The sequence below is a fragment of the Anabrus simplex genome, chromosome 8, assembly GCF_040414725.1.
Source record: "Anabrus simplex isolate iqAnaSimp1 chromosome 8, ASM4041472v1, whole genome shotgun sequence".
NCBI classification, from domain to species: domain Eukaryota; kingdom Metazoa; phylum Arthropoda; class Insecta; order Orthoptera; family Tettigoniidae; genus Anabrus; species Anabrus simplex.
This window is the reverse complement of record NC_090272.1, coordinates 43,227,452-43,247,182: the sequence shown is the minus strand read 5'-3', so window position 1 is coordinate 43,247,182 and position 19,731 is coordinate 43,227,452. Positions and strand designations below refer to the sequence as shown.

Sequence of the window (19,731 nt, the reverse complement as noted above, 5' to 3'; positions counted from 1 at the left end):
GCCGGACAGTATCTATCGGAGATGAGTGGCAACAGAAGACAAAGCACATCACAACAAACAGTGGTCAATGTAAAGTTATTGTTGATCAATTTTATGAGCTTTCTACATTGTAGTTCTTCACATTTAGTTTTCTTTAGACTCTATGATATTAGGGCATCTTATAAAATTATTTATAGCATAGACTGTAGTTCCTTATTCTCCGACTTTACATACCGATTTTCGTTAAATCCTGTTTACCCATTTTCTCGTGACTCGGCGCTGATAAGGACTTAGTAACAAAAATCCAAATTCATGAATATCTCTGATCATAACCAGTAGTGTAACAATGTATAAGACATAAATAATCGGAAATATAATACTACATAACTTATGTAGTATTTATCGATACAACCACTAATAACATAATTATTTGGGAATTAAATTTTAGGGCTACCCCTAAACTACCATTTCATTCAGCGTGAATAAAATTATTTATGGCCTAGATTATAGCGACTTATTCCCCGACTTTGCACATCGATTTTCGTTAAGATACGACCATTAATAACAAATATTTGAGAATTAAATTTTAGGCCTTCCCCTAAACAACTATTTCACTCAGCGTGAGTAAAATTATTTATAGCCTATGTTATAGCGACTTATTTCCCGACTTTTTATACCTATTTTCATTAAGATATGATCATTAATAACATAAACGTTTGAGAATTAAATTTTAGGCCTTCCCCTAAACTACCATTTCAGTCAGCGTGAATAAAATTATTTATGGCCTAGATTGTAGCGACTTATTCCCCAACTTTGTATACCAATTTTCATTAAATTCTCTTCAGTTGTTTTCTCGTGATGCGTGTACATACATACATACAGACAGACAGAGAGACAGACAGACAGAAATTACAGAAAAGTAAAAAAGTGCATTTCCTTGTTACTGTGGGCATGACTGATACAGAAATACCATCCTTTTGAAATTCTGAGCAATGTACAGACAAAACTCTTATTTTATACATATAGATTGAAGAGTGGTTGACGGGAATAGCCAGGGAAGTGCCAGATCTTGTGTTGCAATTAAGGAATGAGGAGAATAAATGGCATTTTTAAGAAATGTATTTGGGTAGATTTTCCTTGTGAGTTCAATAAATCAATGTAAGTATGTGGAACTTCTGTTGCCTCTCAGGTTTCAGCCAGGAAAGAACTGTGTAGCTAAAGGTTATGTTAAAGTTAAAAACAATTATGAAGAAATTTTGAAGATCGTCCTCATTCTTTTGTGTTCTCTTTCTATTTCTCCCTCTTCCCGTACTGTCAGGACATTGTGTTTTTTCTACTACATCATTTGTTCAATTTGATCTCCCTATATGACTTGACTGGCACCTGTTTGTTTCTTTCTATCACATAGCATAAGGTGTCTCACAGACAGTAGCACACTGCATTTTACTCACAGTAAAACACAACAAAATGAATTCAAGAGTGAAGGAAAAGAAATTGGTTATTACATACCAAGGATGACATCCTCATTGAGTTGGCGAGCCACCAGAGGAACACTGGGGTACAGCCGGAGGGCCTCCTTGATACAGCAGTCGAGGTACCTCATGTCATGTAGATCCTTCATGGTGAAGGGCCTGTCTGTATTGTAGAAGATGTCATCCAATTCCTGGACCACCTTTCTCTGTAACAAAGACACAGCTGAAAACAACAGACATCCTCTTCCTCGTCTGACAGCGAAAACTGTAAATGTTGATCAATCAATGGTTTGCTGTATTTTCCAGCTGAACCCCAAGCCTTATTACAAACATCTTTCTTCATCATGATTCCCTAAAATGTAATTTTACTCCTACTTCCTAAGTGTCAAATGAATGTCATTATCCTAGAGCTTTATAAAATAAGATTAATTTTATAACTGAAGCTTTCACAGTCTGAAGTTGTATTCAAGTTTTTTTTGTTTTTTTGGGCTACACCATGTGGAAGAAACTGTACAAAATATGAAAAAAGGCATTGACATTCTGATTGATCTATGTTAAATCTTCATTAGGACAATTGACGAATGAAATAGTACTGTTCATGAAAATGAGCTCTCTGTACTGTGGGCTATACCTGATCTCTAAGTGAAGCATTTACTGGTAACCATGCTGTTGTAAGGATCTCTGTTGCATCTCTATTGAAATTAGAAAGATGTTTTCGTATTTCTGTTGCTTCTCTTACAATCTTAGAACCATAATGTTTCACTCAAGCTAGTGCTTTGGTATCTTCAAACTGTTGTTGTGGTCGGGTGACAACTTATCTAGTTGATTAAATCAAATACATCTGACATGTTTCTTGATGCATATAGATACTGATCTCCAAGTTTGTCCAATGTAAACCTCATCACAAGTGCATAGAATCTTGTAGATACCAAGATGTTGTAGTTTAGGTATGCAATCTTCAAGGAACACGACAGATGCATTTGACTTCACCAATCGGATAAGTCGGCATTAGCAGATCATGCCTTGTCATCCGGCCATGATGTCATGTCCAAGGATACCAAAGTACTGGTTCAAGTGAAACACAGTGGTTCTAGGATTGTAAGAGAAGCAATCGAAATATGAAAACATCTTCATAATTTCAGTAGAGCTGCAGGTGACATCCTTAGCACAGCTTGGTTCTCGGTAATTGCTTCACTTAAAGATCAGAAACAGTCCACAGCACAGAGAGTACATCTTGACAACAAGTGCTATTTCGTTCAACAATTGTCCTGATAAAGAATCACATAGGTTAATTGAAATATCGATGCCTTTTTTCATATTTTGTATCATTTCTTCCACATGGCATAGTCCAAAAGGAATGTGCGAAATATATTTTTTCACAGAATGAAAACAAAAAACATCTGGACAAAAAATTCTTAACACAGAAACCAGTAAAATTAACAGTAACCGTATTGATACAGTAGGTGTTTCAAATGTGCAGCCTCATGTCTCATGCACTCATCAGTAGCACCCGGTTCCTATGTAATTACATATTCCATTCCTTTACTTGTAGACAACTGATAATGACAAATGTCAGCGAATTGTGGTTCTGATATGGTTATACTCGGGTTTCATTTTTTACATACATTTACATATTCTCATTTGCACATTTTAAATATTATATGAAGAATGCAACATTTTTGTGCATCATCACCCCATACAATGGTTTAATGCAGGTTTCTGTGCCACCCTATCCTGTGCTAACTTTTTCATTTCTACGTAACTACTATATCCTACATCTGCCTAACCTGTTTGCTCAAATCTTGGTCTACCCTTGCCGTTTTTTACCACCTATACTTCCTTCAATAACTTAAGATGTGCCCTATTGTTCTGGCCCTTCTTCTGGTCAAATTTCACCAGCATTCTTCTATAACACATTCCAAAAGCTTCTATTCTCTTTCTTTCTGAGCTGGTTATCATCCATGTTTCACTCCCATACAATCTCATAGTCCAGATGAAAGTCTTCAAAAACGTCTTTTAATTCTTATTTTAATGTTCATAGTGAGAAAATTTATTTTCCTAAGAAATGTCTTCCTTGTTTGTGCTAGTCTGCATTTTATGTTCTCCTTACTTCTACCATTTTTAGTTATTTTACTACCCAATTAACAATATTCAACTACTTCCTTTCAGACTTCATTCTGTAATCTAATATTTTCTGCATTTTAATAATATGATATATCAGGTGAGTTAGCCATGTGGTTAGGGTTACACAGCTGTGAGCTTGCATCCGGGAGATAGTAGGTTCGAACCCCACTGCCATCAGCCCTGAAGATGGTTTTCCATGGTTTCCCATTTTCACACCAGGCAAATGCTGGGGGCTGTTCCTCAATTAAGGCCATGGCCACTTCCTTTCCACTCCTAGCTCTTTCCTATCCCATCATTGCCATAAGACCTGTCTGTGTCGGTGCGACATACAGCAAATTGAAATATACATATATACTAGCAAAACACGACAGACGTTGTCCCGATGAATTTCGTTTCTAAGATCAAAGGGTTTATGCAATCGACCCTAGTATCAACAAATCTCACACCCACTTTCCCACATACTCATTCCATAGTCTTGTTTTAATTCCCAATTACCCTCCAGTCAGTATACAGATTTTTATTGCAACTACTTGCAGACAGAAAAAGCAAGCAAGCTATTGTCTAGTAAGAATAGTTATGCTACAATATTATAAATTGCAGTTAAACTTATCAAAAACTTTATTCTATTTACGGTACTAATACTACATTCAATTGCTGACACACATCGACCCATACACAACAAAATGTTCCTCAAGGAGTGCAAGATGTGCACTCGTCATGGCCTCTAGGGACATAGGCCCTACCTAGGTGATTACTCTTAGAATGGAGTTTCATAACTGATTTTGGAGTCATTTTTGCGCTCACGTTATTCATCTCAGCGACCCCAAAAACTATGGATTCTACATTAATATTTCACCCCCCTTTCAACCCCACCCCTAGGGGTGCTATTCGGGATGAACTTGACTTAAACAGCATTTTGAGTGTCATAGTTCATCTCAGTGATCCCAAAAACTATGGATACGATACTAATATCGGTCGTTTTCGATTACTTTTACATTTCATCCTCTCCCTTTGGGCTGGGAGGGGTGTCCTGCCCCCACACTATTTGATAAAAGCAGAAATAAGTTTTAAGGAACACATCATAATCTTCACATACTGTTGGGTAGGCAACCTGCTGATTGGACTTGTCTTGCGGTTTGCTTATCTTCTCCTATTTTATTTTTTAACCCTTAGTGGCGAACTACGAATCAGATTTCGTTCAAACCACTTCATAATCCCTCTCAGATGTAATAAGAATGAACTGTGAAAATTTCAGCGAATTCGGTCCAGTAGTTTTTGAGTCTATTAGCTTCAAACATACCAACATCCAATTTTATATATATCCCTTTCAGACCTGAAAGAAAACTGGAGGTGTGAATTTTTGTTTGTACGTCAAGAACTGACTAAAATGCTCCTCAATACACATATTAATAGTTTATTTTACAAAATAAAAACTAACATCCGAAAAAACAGGACCCACACAATTGTGCGTATCAAAATTCAAAACCTTCAAAATTTACGTTCACTAACCAAAGTACACACTTCATTGAATATATTCCGGTATTCAGTAAAGCTTCTAGATTAATATAAATGCAGTAAATAAATACTTACTTTCGGCACTACTGCTTCCTGCCATCTCGCCGATCAACTGTGCTTTTTAAACTCTTCTTCCTTCGCCCTGGCGGTCAAGCGCATACTAAAATCAATTGAAATACACGCCACGTGTCCTGCACAATCACTGCAGTCCGGTGTAGCGCCGAAAAAACATCAAATACGGTCAGGGATAACTAAAATATGAACCCGCACAATTGTGCGTACTCGGTCTGAAAGGGATATAGTACCTGCATAATTTCAATTAAAAAGTAAACAAATTAACATTAAAATTATTGAAATTTATTGCCTATACATTAAATATTATTGATTTATAGTACAGCAATAATAAATTATGTTTTGGCCACTATTGTCCCACCACCACGAAATCTCAGGAGCCTGTTTATGAACCCAGCACTACACTTAGGCATTTAGTCGGCTCTTGTTCTTTCTGATGCTGCATGGAAGTTCCACCTCAAGCCACCCAGATTCCAGTCTGGCATCTACATCTGAAAATGGAAACATTTGAAACAGTTAAATGCCAGTTTCTCATCTTATCCTTATCTTCCAACTTTTCTTTTTATGACACGGGGTTTGTCTACAACTGCACTGTGCATGAGCAGAAACCAAGAGGTTTCAGATATGTGGGATCACACCCTATTTGAACATTAATGTCACCAATAATACAGTGAAATCTCCATACAGCAATTACTGATAGAATGTTAATGCCCTCTGTAACAATAAAATATTCTTATCCTGGCATTAATTCCACTAATTCAATGTAAAATTTTCTCACAATTTAGCAATACTGTTATTAATGATAACTCTCTCCACGAAATGAAATGGCGTATGGCTTTTAATGCCAGGAGTGTCCGAGGACATGTTCGGCTCGTCAGGTGCAGGTCTTTTGATTTGACGTCCGTAAGCGACCTGCACGTCATGATGAAGTTGAAATGATGATGAAGACGACACATACACCCAGCCCCCGTGCCAGAGAAATTAACCGATGATGGTTAAAATTTCTGACCCCACCGGGAATCGAACCCGGGACCCCTGTGATCAAAGGCTAGCACGCTAACCACTTAGCCATGGATCCGGACACTTTCTTCATTATGAATACCTTTAAAGACCCTGGTAGTGTGCTTTCCTCGTGGTACAGTAACCATACTACAATAATCCAAGCATGGAAGTAATTAGGAATATGTGCTTCTGCCATATGAAAACTGAAATTTGCTATTGTGTAAGCATAGCAAGCAAGAGTGTTTGTAACGGTCTCTGAAGGCAAGATCATTGAGCAACTCTGGTAACTCGGCAGCTATGGAATTCCAGGTAGGTCTAAGGAGGGTACATATGAGAAGAATTTACCCAGCAGTACTGTAGCTCTTAAAACTAAAATAGCACCTTTGTTATCTCATTTTGACACATTACCATACATTCCAAGGACTGTTGTAACAGTAGCAGTGAATCTCAACACAGTCACATCCTTGTGCATCTCTCTGCCTGTAAAGAGGAATTTGAAACAGAATGGCATTTCAGATTTGTTTAACTACAGTAGTAGAGTGCTGCATAATGTGAACAACATTTATGTGCGAGAAATTAAAATTACGTGGTCAATATGAATCGACTCCGCTGAACATACAGTAGGTAAGGAATTTTTGTGGGTTTCTATTTTCGCAAACGTAATATCAGTGGTGATTAAATTATATGATGTGGCAGGTAGTTAACACTTTGGCTGCCGTTTGACACGCATGTGAATTAATTAATTTACTACTGTACTCTTATGGTTTTTGGAGACACCTTTGATTTTCTCTTTAATGTTTCTTTGCAAAGATCTTTCCCTTGCATCATCTCTGGATAGTGTTGTCATTATGACTTGGATAATCCTAATCACAATCAAAGGTATGGAAGGTCCACCTTTTAAATATAACTCATTATTTATGATTGAATAATCTTGTCACACATGATGATACTCTCAGCGAAGTCTTCTTCTTCTTCCTCTTCTTTTTTGTCCTTGATTTTTTTTCAATAACTTGGGGTCAGGACTCTGTATGAAATTAGCCCCATGTTATGGCCGGATGCCCTCCCTGACATCAACCCTAAGTGGAGGGAAGTACTCCCTATTGTGTGTTTCTATGGTGGTTTGTATTGTGACGTGTTGTACGTAAAGAAAGATGCACATTAAAACAAACACATTCAAGGAACTAGACCTTTCATTGATCCCCGACCCATTTTGTTGCACTCAGTCCTAGCAGATTAAAATTCCTTGTTTTCATTAGTTCTAGAGTCTGACTTGTTGGCTAAATAATAATAGGCGCTGATGACCTCGATGTTAGGCCCCTTTAAACAACAAGCATCATCATCATCATCAAATAATAATAATAATCGTATGGCCTCAGCTAACGTGTGCAGATGTTTCAATTTGACACCATCTGGCTGTCTGCTCATCAATTTCGACGTTCCGTTTTACTCTAGGCCCACTAGATGGCAGACCGAGTAAACCGAAACTCTCTTGGGCGTCTATGGCTGAGTTTTAATGAATTTTGTCAGGTAAACACCAAATGTGTCACCAGAGATCTTTTACATGCCGACATCGTACGACATGGAGTGTCTAATGGACTCTTTTCCGCCCTTCAAAAATCCGACTACCTCTGCCGGGTTTGAACCCGCTATCTTGGGATCCGGAGGCCGACACTCTACCAACTGATCCATAGAGGCAGCTGACTTGTTGGCTGAATGGTCAGCATACTGGCCTTCGGTTCAATGAAGGTGAAAATCCCCGACCCGGGCCCTCCGAACCGAAGGCCAGTATGCTGACTTGTTGGCTGAATGGTCAGCATACTGGCCTTTGGTTCAGAGGGCCCGGGTCGGGGATTTTAACCTTCATTGGTTATTTCCAGTGGCCCGGGGGCTGGGTGTTTGTGTTGTCCCCAAAATCCCTGCAACTCACACACCACACATAACACTATCCTCCACAACATGTTACCTACACATGGCTGATGCCGCCAACCCTCATCACAGGGTCTGCCTTACAAGTGCTGCTTTTGGCTAGAAATAGCCATAAGAAATTAATTAATTAGATGTAGACATTCTTGTCAAAATAAGGATGTTCAGAGTTACCATGATCAAACTTTTATACAGAGAGATGCTCCTTACCTGGACATGAGGGTGGCTTCCCAGCAAGAAGAGCGTCCAGCTGATTGCAGCTGATGTTGTATCATGTCCCTGAAACCAAAACATTATTTATTGCCAAGAACAGAATAACATGAAAACAAAACAATCACTGCTCTTCACAGCAGTAATAATGAAGTGAACAGTATTCCTATTAATACTCAGGTTTGATCCCTTCATTCTGTAATATCTGAGCAGGAACTCAATCTTCAAAGGATGGAAAATTGATAAGCTTTTAATAAAGGAGATTAATACTATCATGATCACATAGTGTTTTGCGTTTGACACTATTAACATGGTGTTCTATTCCTTTTTTTTTTTTTTTTTTTGCTAGTTGCTTTACGTCACACCGACACAGATAGGTCTTATGGCGATGATGGAATAGGAAAGGCCTGGGAGTTGGAAGGAAGCAGCCATAGCCTTAATTAAGGTACAGCCCCAGCATTTGACTGGTGTGAAAATGGGAAACCATGGAAAACCATCTTCAGGGCTGCCAACAGTGGGATTCGAACCCACTATCTCCCGGATGCAAGCTTACATCCGCGTGCCCCTGACCACACAGCCAACTCGCCCGGTGTTCTATTCCTGACACTACTGCTGTCTCATTCTCTTTGTTCTTTGTGCATCAACTTCATCCCCTTTGTACACTCCTGCTTGATAATGACGTCAATCTAGTCGCTATACAAGAGATGGATGTTGCTGAGCAGTATAATACCATACCAGATTTTGTACTGATTGGTGTAACTTACTGCCATCTACCGTATATGCTTGCACCAACATGCAGAATTTTTTGATAATGAAATACCTACAGTACAACAACTTTTATAATCTTCTCACCAGTAATAATGTACGGTAGTTCATTAGTGTCAGCAGTTGCAGAGTAGGCTTCGGCTTACAAGTGGCCATGGCTGGTCTCTGGTCCAACAGCTCTGCACTCCGACCAACCTCCTGATCAGAGAAGGGGTGGCCGTGGCTGTGCCGTCGCTCTATGCCTCTGCATTCGGGTGGTGGAGAGGGGCTGGTCCTCACCGTCAGCTGTCCTGAGAAGGGTTCTCCTTAGTTTACCATTCTCGTGCACCAAGACGAATGCCGAGACAGTTCCTAGTATAGTCCATGGCCGCCAACCCCTTCACCTCCTACGAACATCTCCTTCACCTTATCATCTTGTTGACCTGAGAGATAGTGCCACCATCTCCTTCAGGGAGGGAATGAAAACGTTTTAGTAATACGAGGGCGAATTAAAAAGTAAGTTACACTTCAAAGTTATTGCTATTTATGAAACCATCTACACATACGCAACACGGCTATGACAACAAACAACGTAAGTTCACTTTTCCACACAGTCGCCAAGAGACTGTGAACATTTCTCGGAACGGTCAACCAACCTTTTGTTTTCGGATGCGCGGAAAACACCTCCAGTGCTATGTAACCACCTGGAGACAGCTGCTTTCACCTCCTCATCATTTCGGAATCGTCGTTCACTGAGATCCTTTTTCAGCTTACTGTATGGAGGGTGTTGCCATATCTCCCACTTGAATCGTTGCAGCAGTTTGGACATTTGGCGAGCCATGTGATGTGTTCCGTTATTGTGCATCAAAATTATCATATGTTCGGTAAGCTGAAAAAGGATCTCGGTGGACGACGATTCTGAAACGATGAGGAGGTGAAAGCAGCACTCTCCAGGTGGTTACATAGCATTGGAGGTGATTTCCACACATCGGGTATCCAACAGTTGGTTGACCATTCCGAGAAATGTTTACAGAATCTCGGGGAGCATGTGGGAAAGTGAAGTTACATTGCATGTTGTCACAGCCTATGTGTAGGTGATTTCATAAATGGCCATAACTTGGAAGTGTAACTTACTTTCTGATCACCCTCGTAGTAGTCTCCAGAAGGTCGGTTGGCGGTTGCAGAATAGGCTTTGGCCTACAAATGGCTTCAGCTGGTCCATGGTTGAACAACTCTGCACTTGGACCAACGAACCGAGCAGAGGACGGGTGGCCACAGCTCTACTGTTGCTCTACACCTCAGCATTCAGGAGATGTAGAGGTGCTGGTCCCCATCGTCAGCTGTCCTGAGAATGGTTCTCCTTAGTTTATCATTCTTGTGCACCAAGACAGTTCCTAGTATAGGTCATACCCGCCAACCATCTCACCTGCTCCACATATCACCACCACAAATTCCCTGGCCTGAGAGATGGTGTCACCATCTAGGAGGCCTTCCGCCCCATTCAGGGAGGAATGAAAACAGTTGGTAGTAGCAGCCTCGGAAGTTGCCCGGAAACTTGGCTTGGAGCATGGATGTGAAGGGAGGGTGTGTAACTTAAAGCACTGACAGATTCATGAAATGCAATGTGTTCATCTGTAAAGTATTTTAATATTTTAAAATAAATTCTTAGAAGAATTCTTCAACTTTTTGATGAGGAAGAGATATTTAAATTTATATGTTTCTGTAGGGTAAATGCACTCTATAGCGATCTGTAAGCAATTCTTGATGAAGTTAGAATCACAAGATCAAATACTCATATGGATTGTATCAATATTGATCTATTGAAGTCTTTTGATAGGGTTCTTAAATTAAAAAAAACACAACTCGGCGAATTAAAGTAATTAATAGACAGCGGATTTTAGGCAAATGCTTAGTTTTTCCTTAACATATACATGCATCACCTTTTAAATTTACATGTTTCAAGAATGTTTAGGTTTATTTAAAGCAGTTTTATAATGCCTAATAATGCTTATTTTGTTGTTAGCACCTATTTTCCATTCTAATTTTAGTGCCAATTTTCCAGTTTGACTAGTTTTTCCTTTGTTAGATTTGAATTTCTGTTTTAATTTTGATATTTTACAGTATTCATAATAATGGTCTACTGTGCCATTATTTTTAAAGAGCATGTAACTTACGAGCCTGTATAAAACACTGCAAGGAGAGTTAGCACCCACTACCTCCTTCCCAGATTTGCAAAGCGAAAGCCCCGCAATTAGTGACACAATGTGAACGTCCCATTCTCTTTACCTTTATAAATATAACCTTCTCAAATCTTGGAATTTCATCTTTCACTAGAGCAACAGCTGCACATCTGGTACCTGTGTACTGTTGGTCTTTCCCGACGTGTTCACTTAAAGAAAATATAATCCCGAAAATAAAATAATTTAAAGTGTCATTAATTCGACAGTGGCTCTTTGAATTCCCCGATTACCCAACAGAGTTTTAATGTTTTCTTGATATCTGTTCAGTTATATATATCTGCCTATTATTCATTTTAGTGCCTAAGTATACCAGTTACGGAGCCTATTTTAGGCACCTAAAACATTACCTTTTAGAGCCTGAACTTCCGCTGCCCAGTAATTAAAGCTTTATCTGGTTCAATAATGCTTAAGAGCAGGGCAGTATGTTGAGCATCTATTTTGCCTTATATCTAAATGATATGAGTAAAGAAATGCAATCACAAGCCAGGTGTTTTGCAGATGACATTATACTGTATAGACAGAGTATGAAATAAGTTAGAGGATTGGGAGCAACTGCAGAAAGATTTTAACAATGTTGTGAGATGGACAGCAGACAGTGGCATGATGGTAAACTGGATGAAAAGTCGGGTAGTACTTTCACCAAGAGGAAAAATCCAATCAGTTTTAACTATTATGTTAATAGAGAAATACTAACTTATGAGGATCACTCTAAGTACCTAGGTGTTAATATAAGGAAAAATCCTCATGAACATTAACGAGGTTGTAAATAAGAGTTACAGATCTCTTCATATGGCTATAAGATTATTTAGGGGTTGTAGTAAGGATGTAAAGGAAAGGGCATACAAGTCTCTGGTAATGTTTGTGTTTTTGATGTTACGACAAGTTGAATCCCTTCAAGATCAATTCTTTCTTATGGACTTTTAGTGCGATCTTTTTTTTTTTCTAGAGTATTTCTATAAACTTTATATCTTTCTTCCAAGACTGAAGAAGGCCCAATAGGGCCAAAACATGTATCTTTAATTGTGTTTTTAATACATTTGTGTATTGAGCATGGTGGACTATTGAAATTACATCATTTCTTTTCTGAAGAAGTCTGGCAACTGGTCCAAGTACCACAGGAAAATAGGTATATGGAGGCTTCTCTTTTCATCACATGTCATTAGCAGACCTTCAGCTGCCACTGTTCTAGGTTAATAACACTTCCTCTCACCTCAAACATGAAGGTATCGACCTCCTCGCGAATGTCATCCTGGGACAGCCCATCACCATCTTGAGAGTACTCCAATAGCAGGTCGAGGAACGCAAGTCGCCTCCTGCGCCCTACAAGAATACACACATCATCATTATATGCTTAAATAATTAAAGCTGAGCCTAAACATTGCCACACATTCATTAAAACTCAGCCACAGACGCCAAGAGCGAGTCGGTTTACTCTGCCATCTAGTAGGCCTAGAGTAAAACAGAACATCGGAACTGACGAGCAGACAGCCAGATGGCATTAAATTAAAATGTTTGCACAAGCTAGCTGAGGCCATACAATTATTATTTATCTCAACTACTGTAATGTTGCTAAATAACAGTGAGTGTTTCCACAGGTATGAAATAAATGGCATTCCACTCAAGGCTGTTACTGAGGTTAAAATTCTTGGAATAATTCATGACATTAAACTAAATTTCTCTCTTCATATTGTTCAGGTAAAATCCCATGTCATGAGTTCAGTTAGACTTTTATAATGGTGCAGGCTTTCATCACCAAGGTCAATGTTTACCCGCAACATTAGGCCGCGTTGACATTTCATCTGCACTAAAGTCAAGATGTAATGACACAGGCTGATGGACACCTAGACTTTTCCACAACTACAGCACAGACTAGGCGGCATCATTAATATTAACTTTTCTCTCTCTCAGATTGGTGTTGATAAGACCTGCAAGTTGTGTCCCAGTGCGTACATTGTTCTGTCGTCTGGCAGAGATGAGAATGATACTGACAGGTGATAACTAGATCCACAGTTTTCGCAAATTTCGCTTCACAATCGAGGAAGGAGCAAATGTGCTCCGCCAATGCAGATTTTTACAGTCAGGTGAGACAATGGTGACAGTTATGTTCTTTCAGTCTGGGGTTAATGTTGTTTTTCGTGGTCCCGATATAAACTTGAGCTATAGAGAGGGTTCCGAGGATCCTTAGCTGAACGTACATAACTGCTGGTATATTTTCTTTGTAGTTGTAAAGGCAGTCTTGATAGTATCATTCTTTAAGGTAAGAAAGACCCTTCTTGGGGCGAAAAAAAACCAGAAAAATTCTTTTTGTTTTTTTTTATTTGTTTACAATATAGAGAAAAAGAATTGGTTAAAAAAGTCAAAAAATTATGAAAATAGACTATTTTATAACATTTAAATTACTATGCTACACCATGAAAGACAACGCCCACTTTTACAGAGATTTATGTTTTTGCGTATAACTTCTGAACTGTTATATATAGATTTCTGAACTAACTTCGGGTCTGCTCTGTTGAGCATAGACTTTGTGTTGGTAACCATGACAACTTCCGGTATTGCTTGTTTATGTTACGAGTGGTTACTAAACATCGTTGTAGTATTATAATCCTTGTGATTTTGCATAGACGTATTGAAGAATGGGTCGTTTGAAATCTGTTGGAAAGAGGAAGAATACGGGAAATCGACACATACGTAAACTTCCCGGTGTAAATAATGTTAGTTCTTGTGAAAGTACAGATAGGCCTAGTTCCAATGTAGTGGAGGTTAAAAATGACATCACCATATGCTTGCCATGTAGTGTTTCTGGATCTGAAATAGTCATTGGATCTCCCTCATGTTCATCAAAACAAAAACTGTTTCCCTAAGGGAGATGATTCATGGTGCAAATATAAAAGAAAAGACCAAAATAATAAGCACCGCGGGTTACCTCATGTTGTAGCTGAAGCTATAAAGCCAGTATATTTTGATTTGGCACACCCAGATCTTTAAAAAAGTGCCTGCATGGAAAACCACAGAACGTTAATGAAGCATTCAATCATGTTCTGTGGTCCAGAGTTCCGAAAACAGTGTTTGTTGGTAATACTACACTCGAGTTTGGACTACGTAATGCTGTTATATCCTTCAACGATGGGAATATTGGTAGGGCTAAGGTGCTGCGGATGTTGAACATTCTCCGAGGGTAGAATACACTGAACATCCTAATGGAGTTGAATGACATCCGAATAAAGAAAGCAGACCGCATGGTGGAAGAAATGAGTAAAAGGGCCAGAAGACTGAAGAGAAACCTTAAGAGGACTAAGGAGGACACAAATGATGCAAGTTATGGGGCAGGAATGTTCTAAGAATTGTCAGAGCTAACAAATCATAATGAGAAACTTCAACCTCATTTTTATCAGTTTAATATTTTTCACTACTTTGGTACCATTTATAAGAAAACTAATAAAGATAGGCCCATTAAATTTTGTTGGTGCATCAACATCATCCTGATTACCAGTAATAAGAAGGAATATGCCTTTAAATAAAATACAAAATGAAATATAAATATTTTTCGACATTATTTTAGTTTTAAAAATCGTACCTTAAGAAAAAATCATACTGACGAAAGTATTTGGTTTCTTCCAATTATCCTTCTTATTATTGTAGATAATGCTCTAACTAGTAATCCTTGAAAATTTCAAGTGGCTAACCCAAACAGATTTTGAGTAAAGTGCACCGAAAGTTTGAAGATTTAATTCTATCTGTTATCACTGAGATGTATGGAAGGAATGCTTTTTTTGTCATGTGTCTCTTCTTGTTTCTCCCTTATATTGTGGAGGATAGTCAAAATCCCTCTTCATTTCAGTTTTGCTTTACCCTATTAGCTTGTAAAGCTGAGAAGAGATGCTCCATTTCACTCTGGTACTGATCTAACTAGCATCAAAACTGACCATCATGTTAGTGCTATTAATATTCATCCCTTCCAGCAATTTTACAAAATGTAGGAAATGTGGCAGAAGAGGAAGGAAAAGCTCAGAGTTCTTAATGTGAGACTCCGTTTGCACAATGTGTCCCAGAAGTGTTGTAGCTAGGTAGCAAGCCAGATTGTAGGTGAACATCTGCTCAGATTTACTAAAATTTGTGACTTAAACGCCTTTAAATTGTAATTCTGTACTTATATTCTCCTTATCATTGACTCCTACTCCTTCCTGTCCCCACGAACATCATTAAAATCAATCAAAGCCTGTAATCATGTCTAGAGACAGTTTAGTACCAGAGAAATTGTCATACTTAAACATCTTGGATCTGAGTAAATGTCTGCAGTACACAGATCACTGTTTTTTTCATAGAACTGTTAATGGCACTCTTAAATGCACATCTATGTTACCTCATTTCCTGTTGCATGTTTATCCTCATAAAATCCAAAATAGACCACTACACCTTGTTCCACATGTGTGCCTAACACTTCAACAATGTTTCACATTCCACCAACAACAGCAAATGCCCTACATGAAATTGATACCTTCATTACGTATCACCTCCTCAAAAATCAAAGTAGAATATGTACAAATTAAAATTTAAGCTTTTGATTCCCAGTTGACAACCCTGCCAGAATATTACTAATGATGTGGATACAATTATGCCTGTTTTTTTGCTTGTTATTTAATTTCTAAAGAACTTGTTCTTATTAAGTTACATCTTATTGCTTTCTTATTGTTAATATTCTCCTCTGCGAACCATGTGACCTTGCCATGGTGGGGAGGCTTGCGTGTCCCAATGATGCAGATAGCCGAGCCACAGGTGCAACCATATCGGATGGGTATCTCTTGAGAGACCAGACTAACGAATGGTTCATCGAAAGGGGGGTAGCAGCCTTTCGGTAATTGCAAGGGCGGCAGTCTAGATGATTGACTGATACGGCCTTGTAATAATACTCAACATGGCTTAGCTGTGTTGATACTGCTACACGGCTGAAAGTAACGGGAAACTACAGACGTAACTACCTCCCGAGGACATGCAGCTCTCTCTGTATGAATGATGTACTGATGATGGCTTCCTCCCGGGTAAAATATTCCGGAGGTAAACTAGTCCCCCATTCGGATCTCCGGGTGGGGACTACACGAGAGGGGGCAATCATCAGGAAGATGGATACTGACATTCTGCGAGTCGGAGCATGGAATGTTAGAAGTTTGAATCGTGGTAGGTTAGAGAATCTGAAAAGGAAGATGGATAGGCTAAAGTTAGATGTAGTTGGTATAAGTGAAGTAGATTGGCAGGAAGAACAAGATTTTTGGTCAGGCGACTACCGAATTATCAACACAAAATCAAACAGGGGAAAGGAGTTGGTTTAATAATGAATAAGAAAATAGGGCAGCGGGTAAGCTACTATGACCAGAATATTGAAAGAATTATTGTCGTCAAGATAGACACCAAACCAATGCCCACCACAATAGTGCAGGCCTATATGGATACTAGTTCAGCACTGATCATAATTTAGTCCTTGCCAATACTTGGTTCAAACACCATAAACGACAGCTGTATACGTGGACAAGACCTGGAGACACTGGAAGGTATCAAATAGACTTCATTATGATTAGGCAGAGATTCAGAAACCAGGTGTTGGATTGCAAAACTTTCCCAGGAGCAGACATGGACTCTGACCACAACTTGTTGGTCATGAAGTGCCATCTGAAGTTGAAGAAATTGAAGAAAGGAAAGACTGCAAAAAGATGGAATCTAGACAAGTTGAAAGAAGAGTGTGAGGGATTGTTTAAAGAAACATGTTGCACAAGAACTGAATGAAAAGGTTGAAGGAAACACTATAGAGGAAGAGTGGAGAGTCATGAAAAATTAAGTCAGTAGGGCTGCTGAAGAAATGTTAGGAAGGAAGAAAAGATCAACTAAGAATAAGTGGATAACTCAGGAAATACTAGACCTGATCGATGAACGACAAAAATACAAGAATGCTAGAAATGATGAGGGCAGAAAAGAATACAGGCGATTAAAGAATCAAGTGGATAGAAAGTGCAAGGTAGCTAAAGAAGAATGGCTGAAGGAGAAGTGCAAGGATGTCGAAGGCTGTATGGTCCTGGGAAAGGCAGATGTTGCATACAGGAAAATCAAGGAAACCTTTGGAGAAAGAAAATCTAGGTGTATGAATATTAAGAGCTCAGATGGAAAGCCACTTCTAGGGAAAGAAGTCAAAGCAGAAAGATGGCAGGAACATATCCAACAGTTGTATCAAGGTAAAGATGTAGATAATTTGGTTCTGGAACATGAAGAGACTGTTGATGCTGATGAAATGAGAGACCGAATTTTGAGGTCAGAGTTTGACAGAGCTGTGAGTGACCTAAATTGGGACAAGGCACCTGGAATTGATGACATTCCCTCTGAATTACTGACTGCCTTAGGAGAAACCAGCATGGCAAGGTTATTTCATTTAGTGTGCAAGATGTATGAGACAGGAGAAGTCCCATCCGATTTTCGGCAGAATGTTGTTATACCTATTCCCAAGAAAGCCGGTGCTGACAGGTGTGAAAACTACCGCACCATTAGTTTAGTATCTCATGCCTGCAAAATTTTAACACGTATTATTTACAGAAGAATGGAAGAACAAGTTGAAGCTGAGTTGGGAGAATATCAATTTGGCTTCAGAAGAAATGTAGGAACACGTGAAGCAATCCTGACTTTACGTCTGATCTTAGAGGATCGAATCAAGAAGGACAAGCCCACGTACATGGCATTCGTAGATCTAGAAAAGGCATTTGATAATGTTGATTGGACCAAGCTATTTATGATTCTGAAGATGATAGGGATCAGATACCGAGAACGAAGAATCATCTACAATCTGTATAAAAATCAGTCTGCAGTGATAAGAATCGAGGGCTTTGAAAAAGAAGCAGCAATCCAGAAAGTAGTGAGGCAAGGCTGCAGTTTGTCCCCTCTCCTTTTCAATGTTTACATAGAACAGGCAGTAAAGGGAATCAAAGAGAAATTTGGAAAGGGAATCACAGTCCAAGGAGAGGAAATCAAAACCTTGAGATTTGCCGATGATATTGTTATTTTATCTGAGACTGCAGAAGATCTTGAGAAGTTGCTGAATGGTATGGATGAAGTCTTGGGTAAGGAGTACAAGATGAAAATAAATAAGTCCAAAACCAAAGTAATGGAGTGCAGTCGAACGAAGGCAGGTGATGTAGGAAATATTAGATTAGGAAAGGAAGTAGATGAATATTGTTACTTGGGTAGTAAAATAACTAACGATGGCAGAAGTAAGGAGGACATAAAATGCAGACTAGCACAAGCAAGGAAGAGCTTTCTTAAGAAAAGAAATTTGCTCACTTCAAACATTGATATCGGAATTAGAAGGATGTTTTTGAAGACTTTCGTGTGGAGCGTGGCATTGTATGGAAGTGAAACATGGACAATAACTAGCTCAGAAAGAAAGAGAATAGAAGCTTTTGAAATGCGGTGTTACAGAAGAATGCTGAAGGTGAGATGCATAGATAGAATCACGAATGAAGAGATACTGAATCGAATTGGTGAGAGGAGATCGATTTGGCTAAATTTGATGAGAAGAAGAGATAGAATGATGGGACACATCTTGAGACACCCAGGACTTGTTCAGTTGGTTTTTGAAGGAAGTGTAGGTGGCAAGAACGGTAGAGGTAGACCAAGGTATGAATATGACAAGCAGATTAGAGCAGATGTAGGATGCAATAGTTACGTAGAAATGAAAAGGTTAGCACAGGATAGGATGGCATGGAGGGCTGCATCAAACCAGTCTATGGACTGATGACTCAAACAACAACATGGTTAATATTTTTTATTGTTAGAGCCAGCATTTAATGAAGTACGTACTTCATTCTTGTATCTGATTATTACAAAATAATATCAACAGTTATGGTAAATTACAATTAAATACCACCATCAGTTTAATGATCTTCTAGATATTACTCACCTTTCAAGTGTTTGTCAGCCACACTCTTCTTCTCAAGCATCTCCCGTCTGCGCTCCTGGATCACCTGTTTGCAGACAACAGACTTAGAGGTTTGTGTTCTAGAAGGGAACAAACATGTGGAAATCAAGATATGTATAGGAAGATAGGAACAGCGATGAGTACACAAAATATAATAAACATAATGACATGGGGTGGTGGGTGGTATTGTTGCAGTGTCACACAACTCCCAATAATTGTACACTTTGTTTGTTCCTTATGATAAATCCCAGTGCCCAGTAGGCCTCCCCTGTCACCTTGTTCACATGAGCTGTGAATGTAAGACCCTTGTCAAGCTGGATCCCAGGGTGACTGACTTGGTCAACTTCCTGCAGGGCATTTGGACCCAGCTTGTATGGAAAGATAGTTTTATTCTTTTTTTTCGGATGAATGACATTGTTACACATTTGGCGACATTAAATTTTAATTTGTTCATATGACTTCATGTTAGAATATCATCAAGGTCTTTTTGTCATAAGAG

The 19,731-nt window shown here is 38.9% G+C and overlaps 1 protein-coding gene across 1 annotated transcript in view; it reads right to left on the bottom strand.

The window, feature by feature from the left end:
- Nucleotides 1-19,731, bottom strand: part of LOC136878724 (cytochrome P450 4c3-like) — a gene marked incomplete at its 5' end in the record, with an annotated part of 108,104 nt that overhangs the window by 16,982 nt on the left and 71,391 nt on the right. Inside the window, 4 exons of the mRNA XM_068229047.1 lie at nt 1,489-1,657; nt 8,298-8,366; nt 12,492-12,601; nt 19,215-19,278. Of these exons, the coding sequence (XP_068085148.1) occupies nt 1,489-1,657; nt 8,298-8,366; nt 12,492-12,601; nt 19,215-19,278 (412 nt within the window). The remainder of the gene's footprint in view (nt 1-1,488; nt 1,658-8,297; nt 8,367-12,491; nt 12,602-19,214; nt 19,279-19,731) is intronic.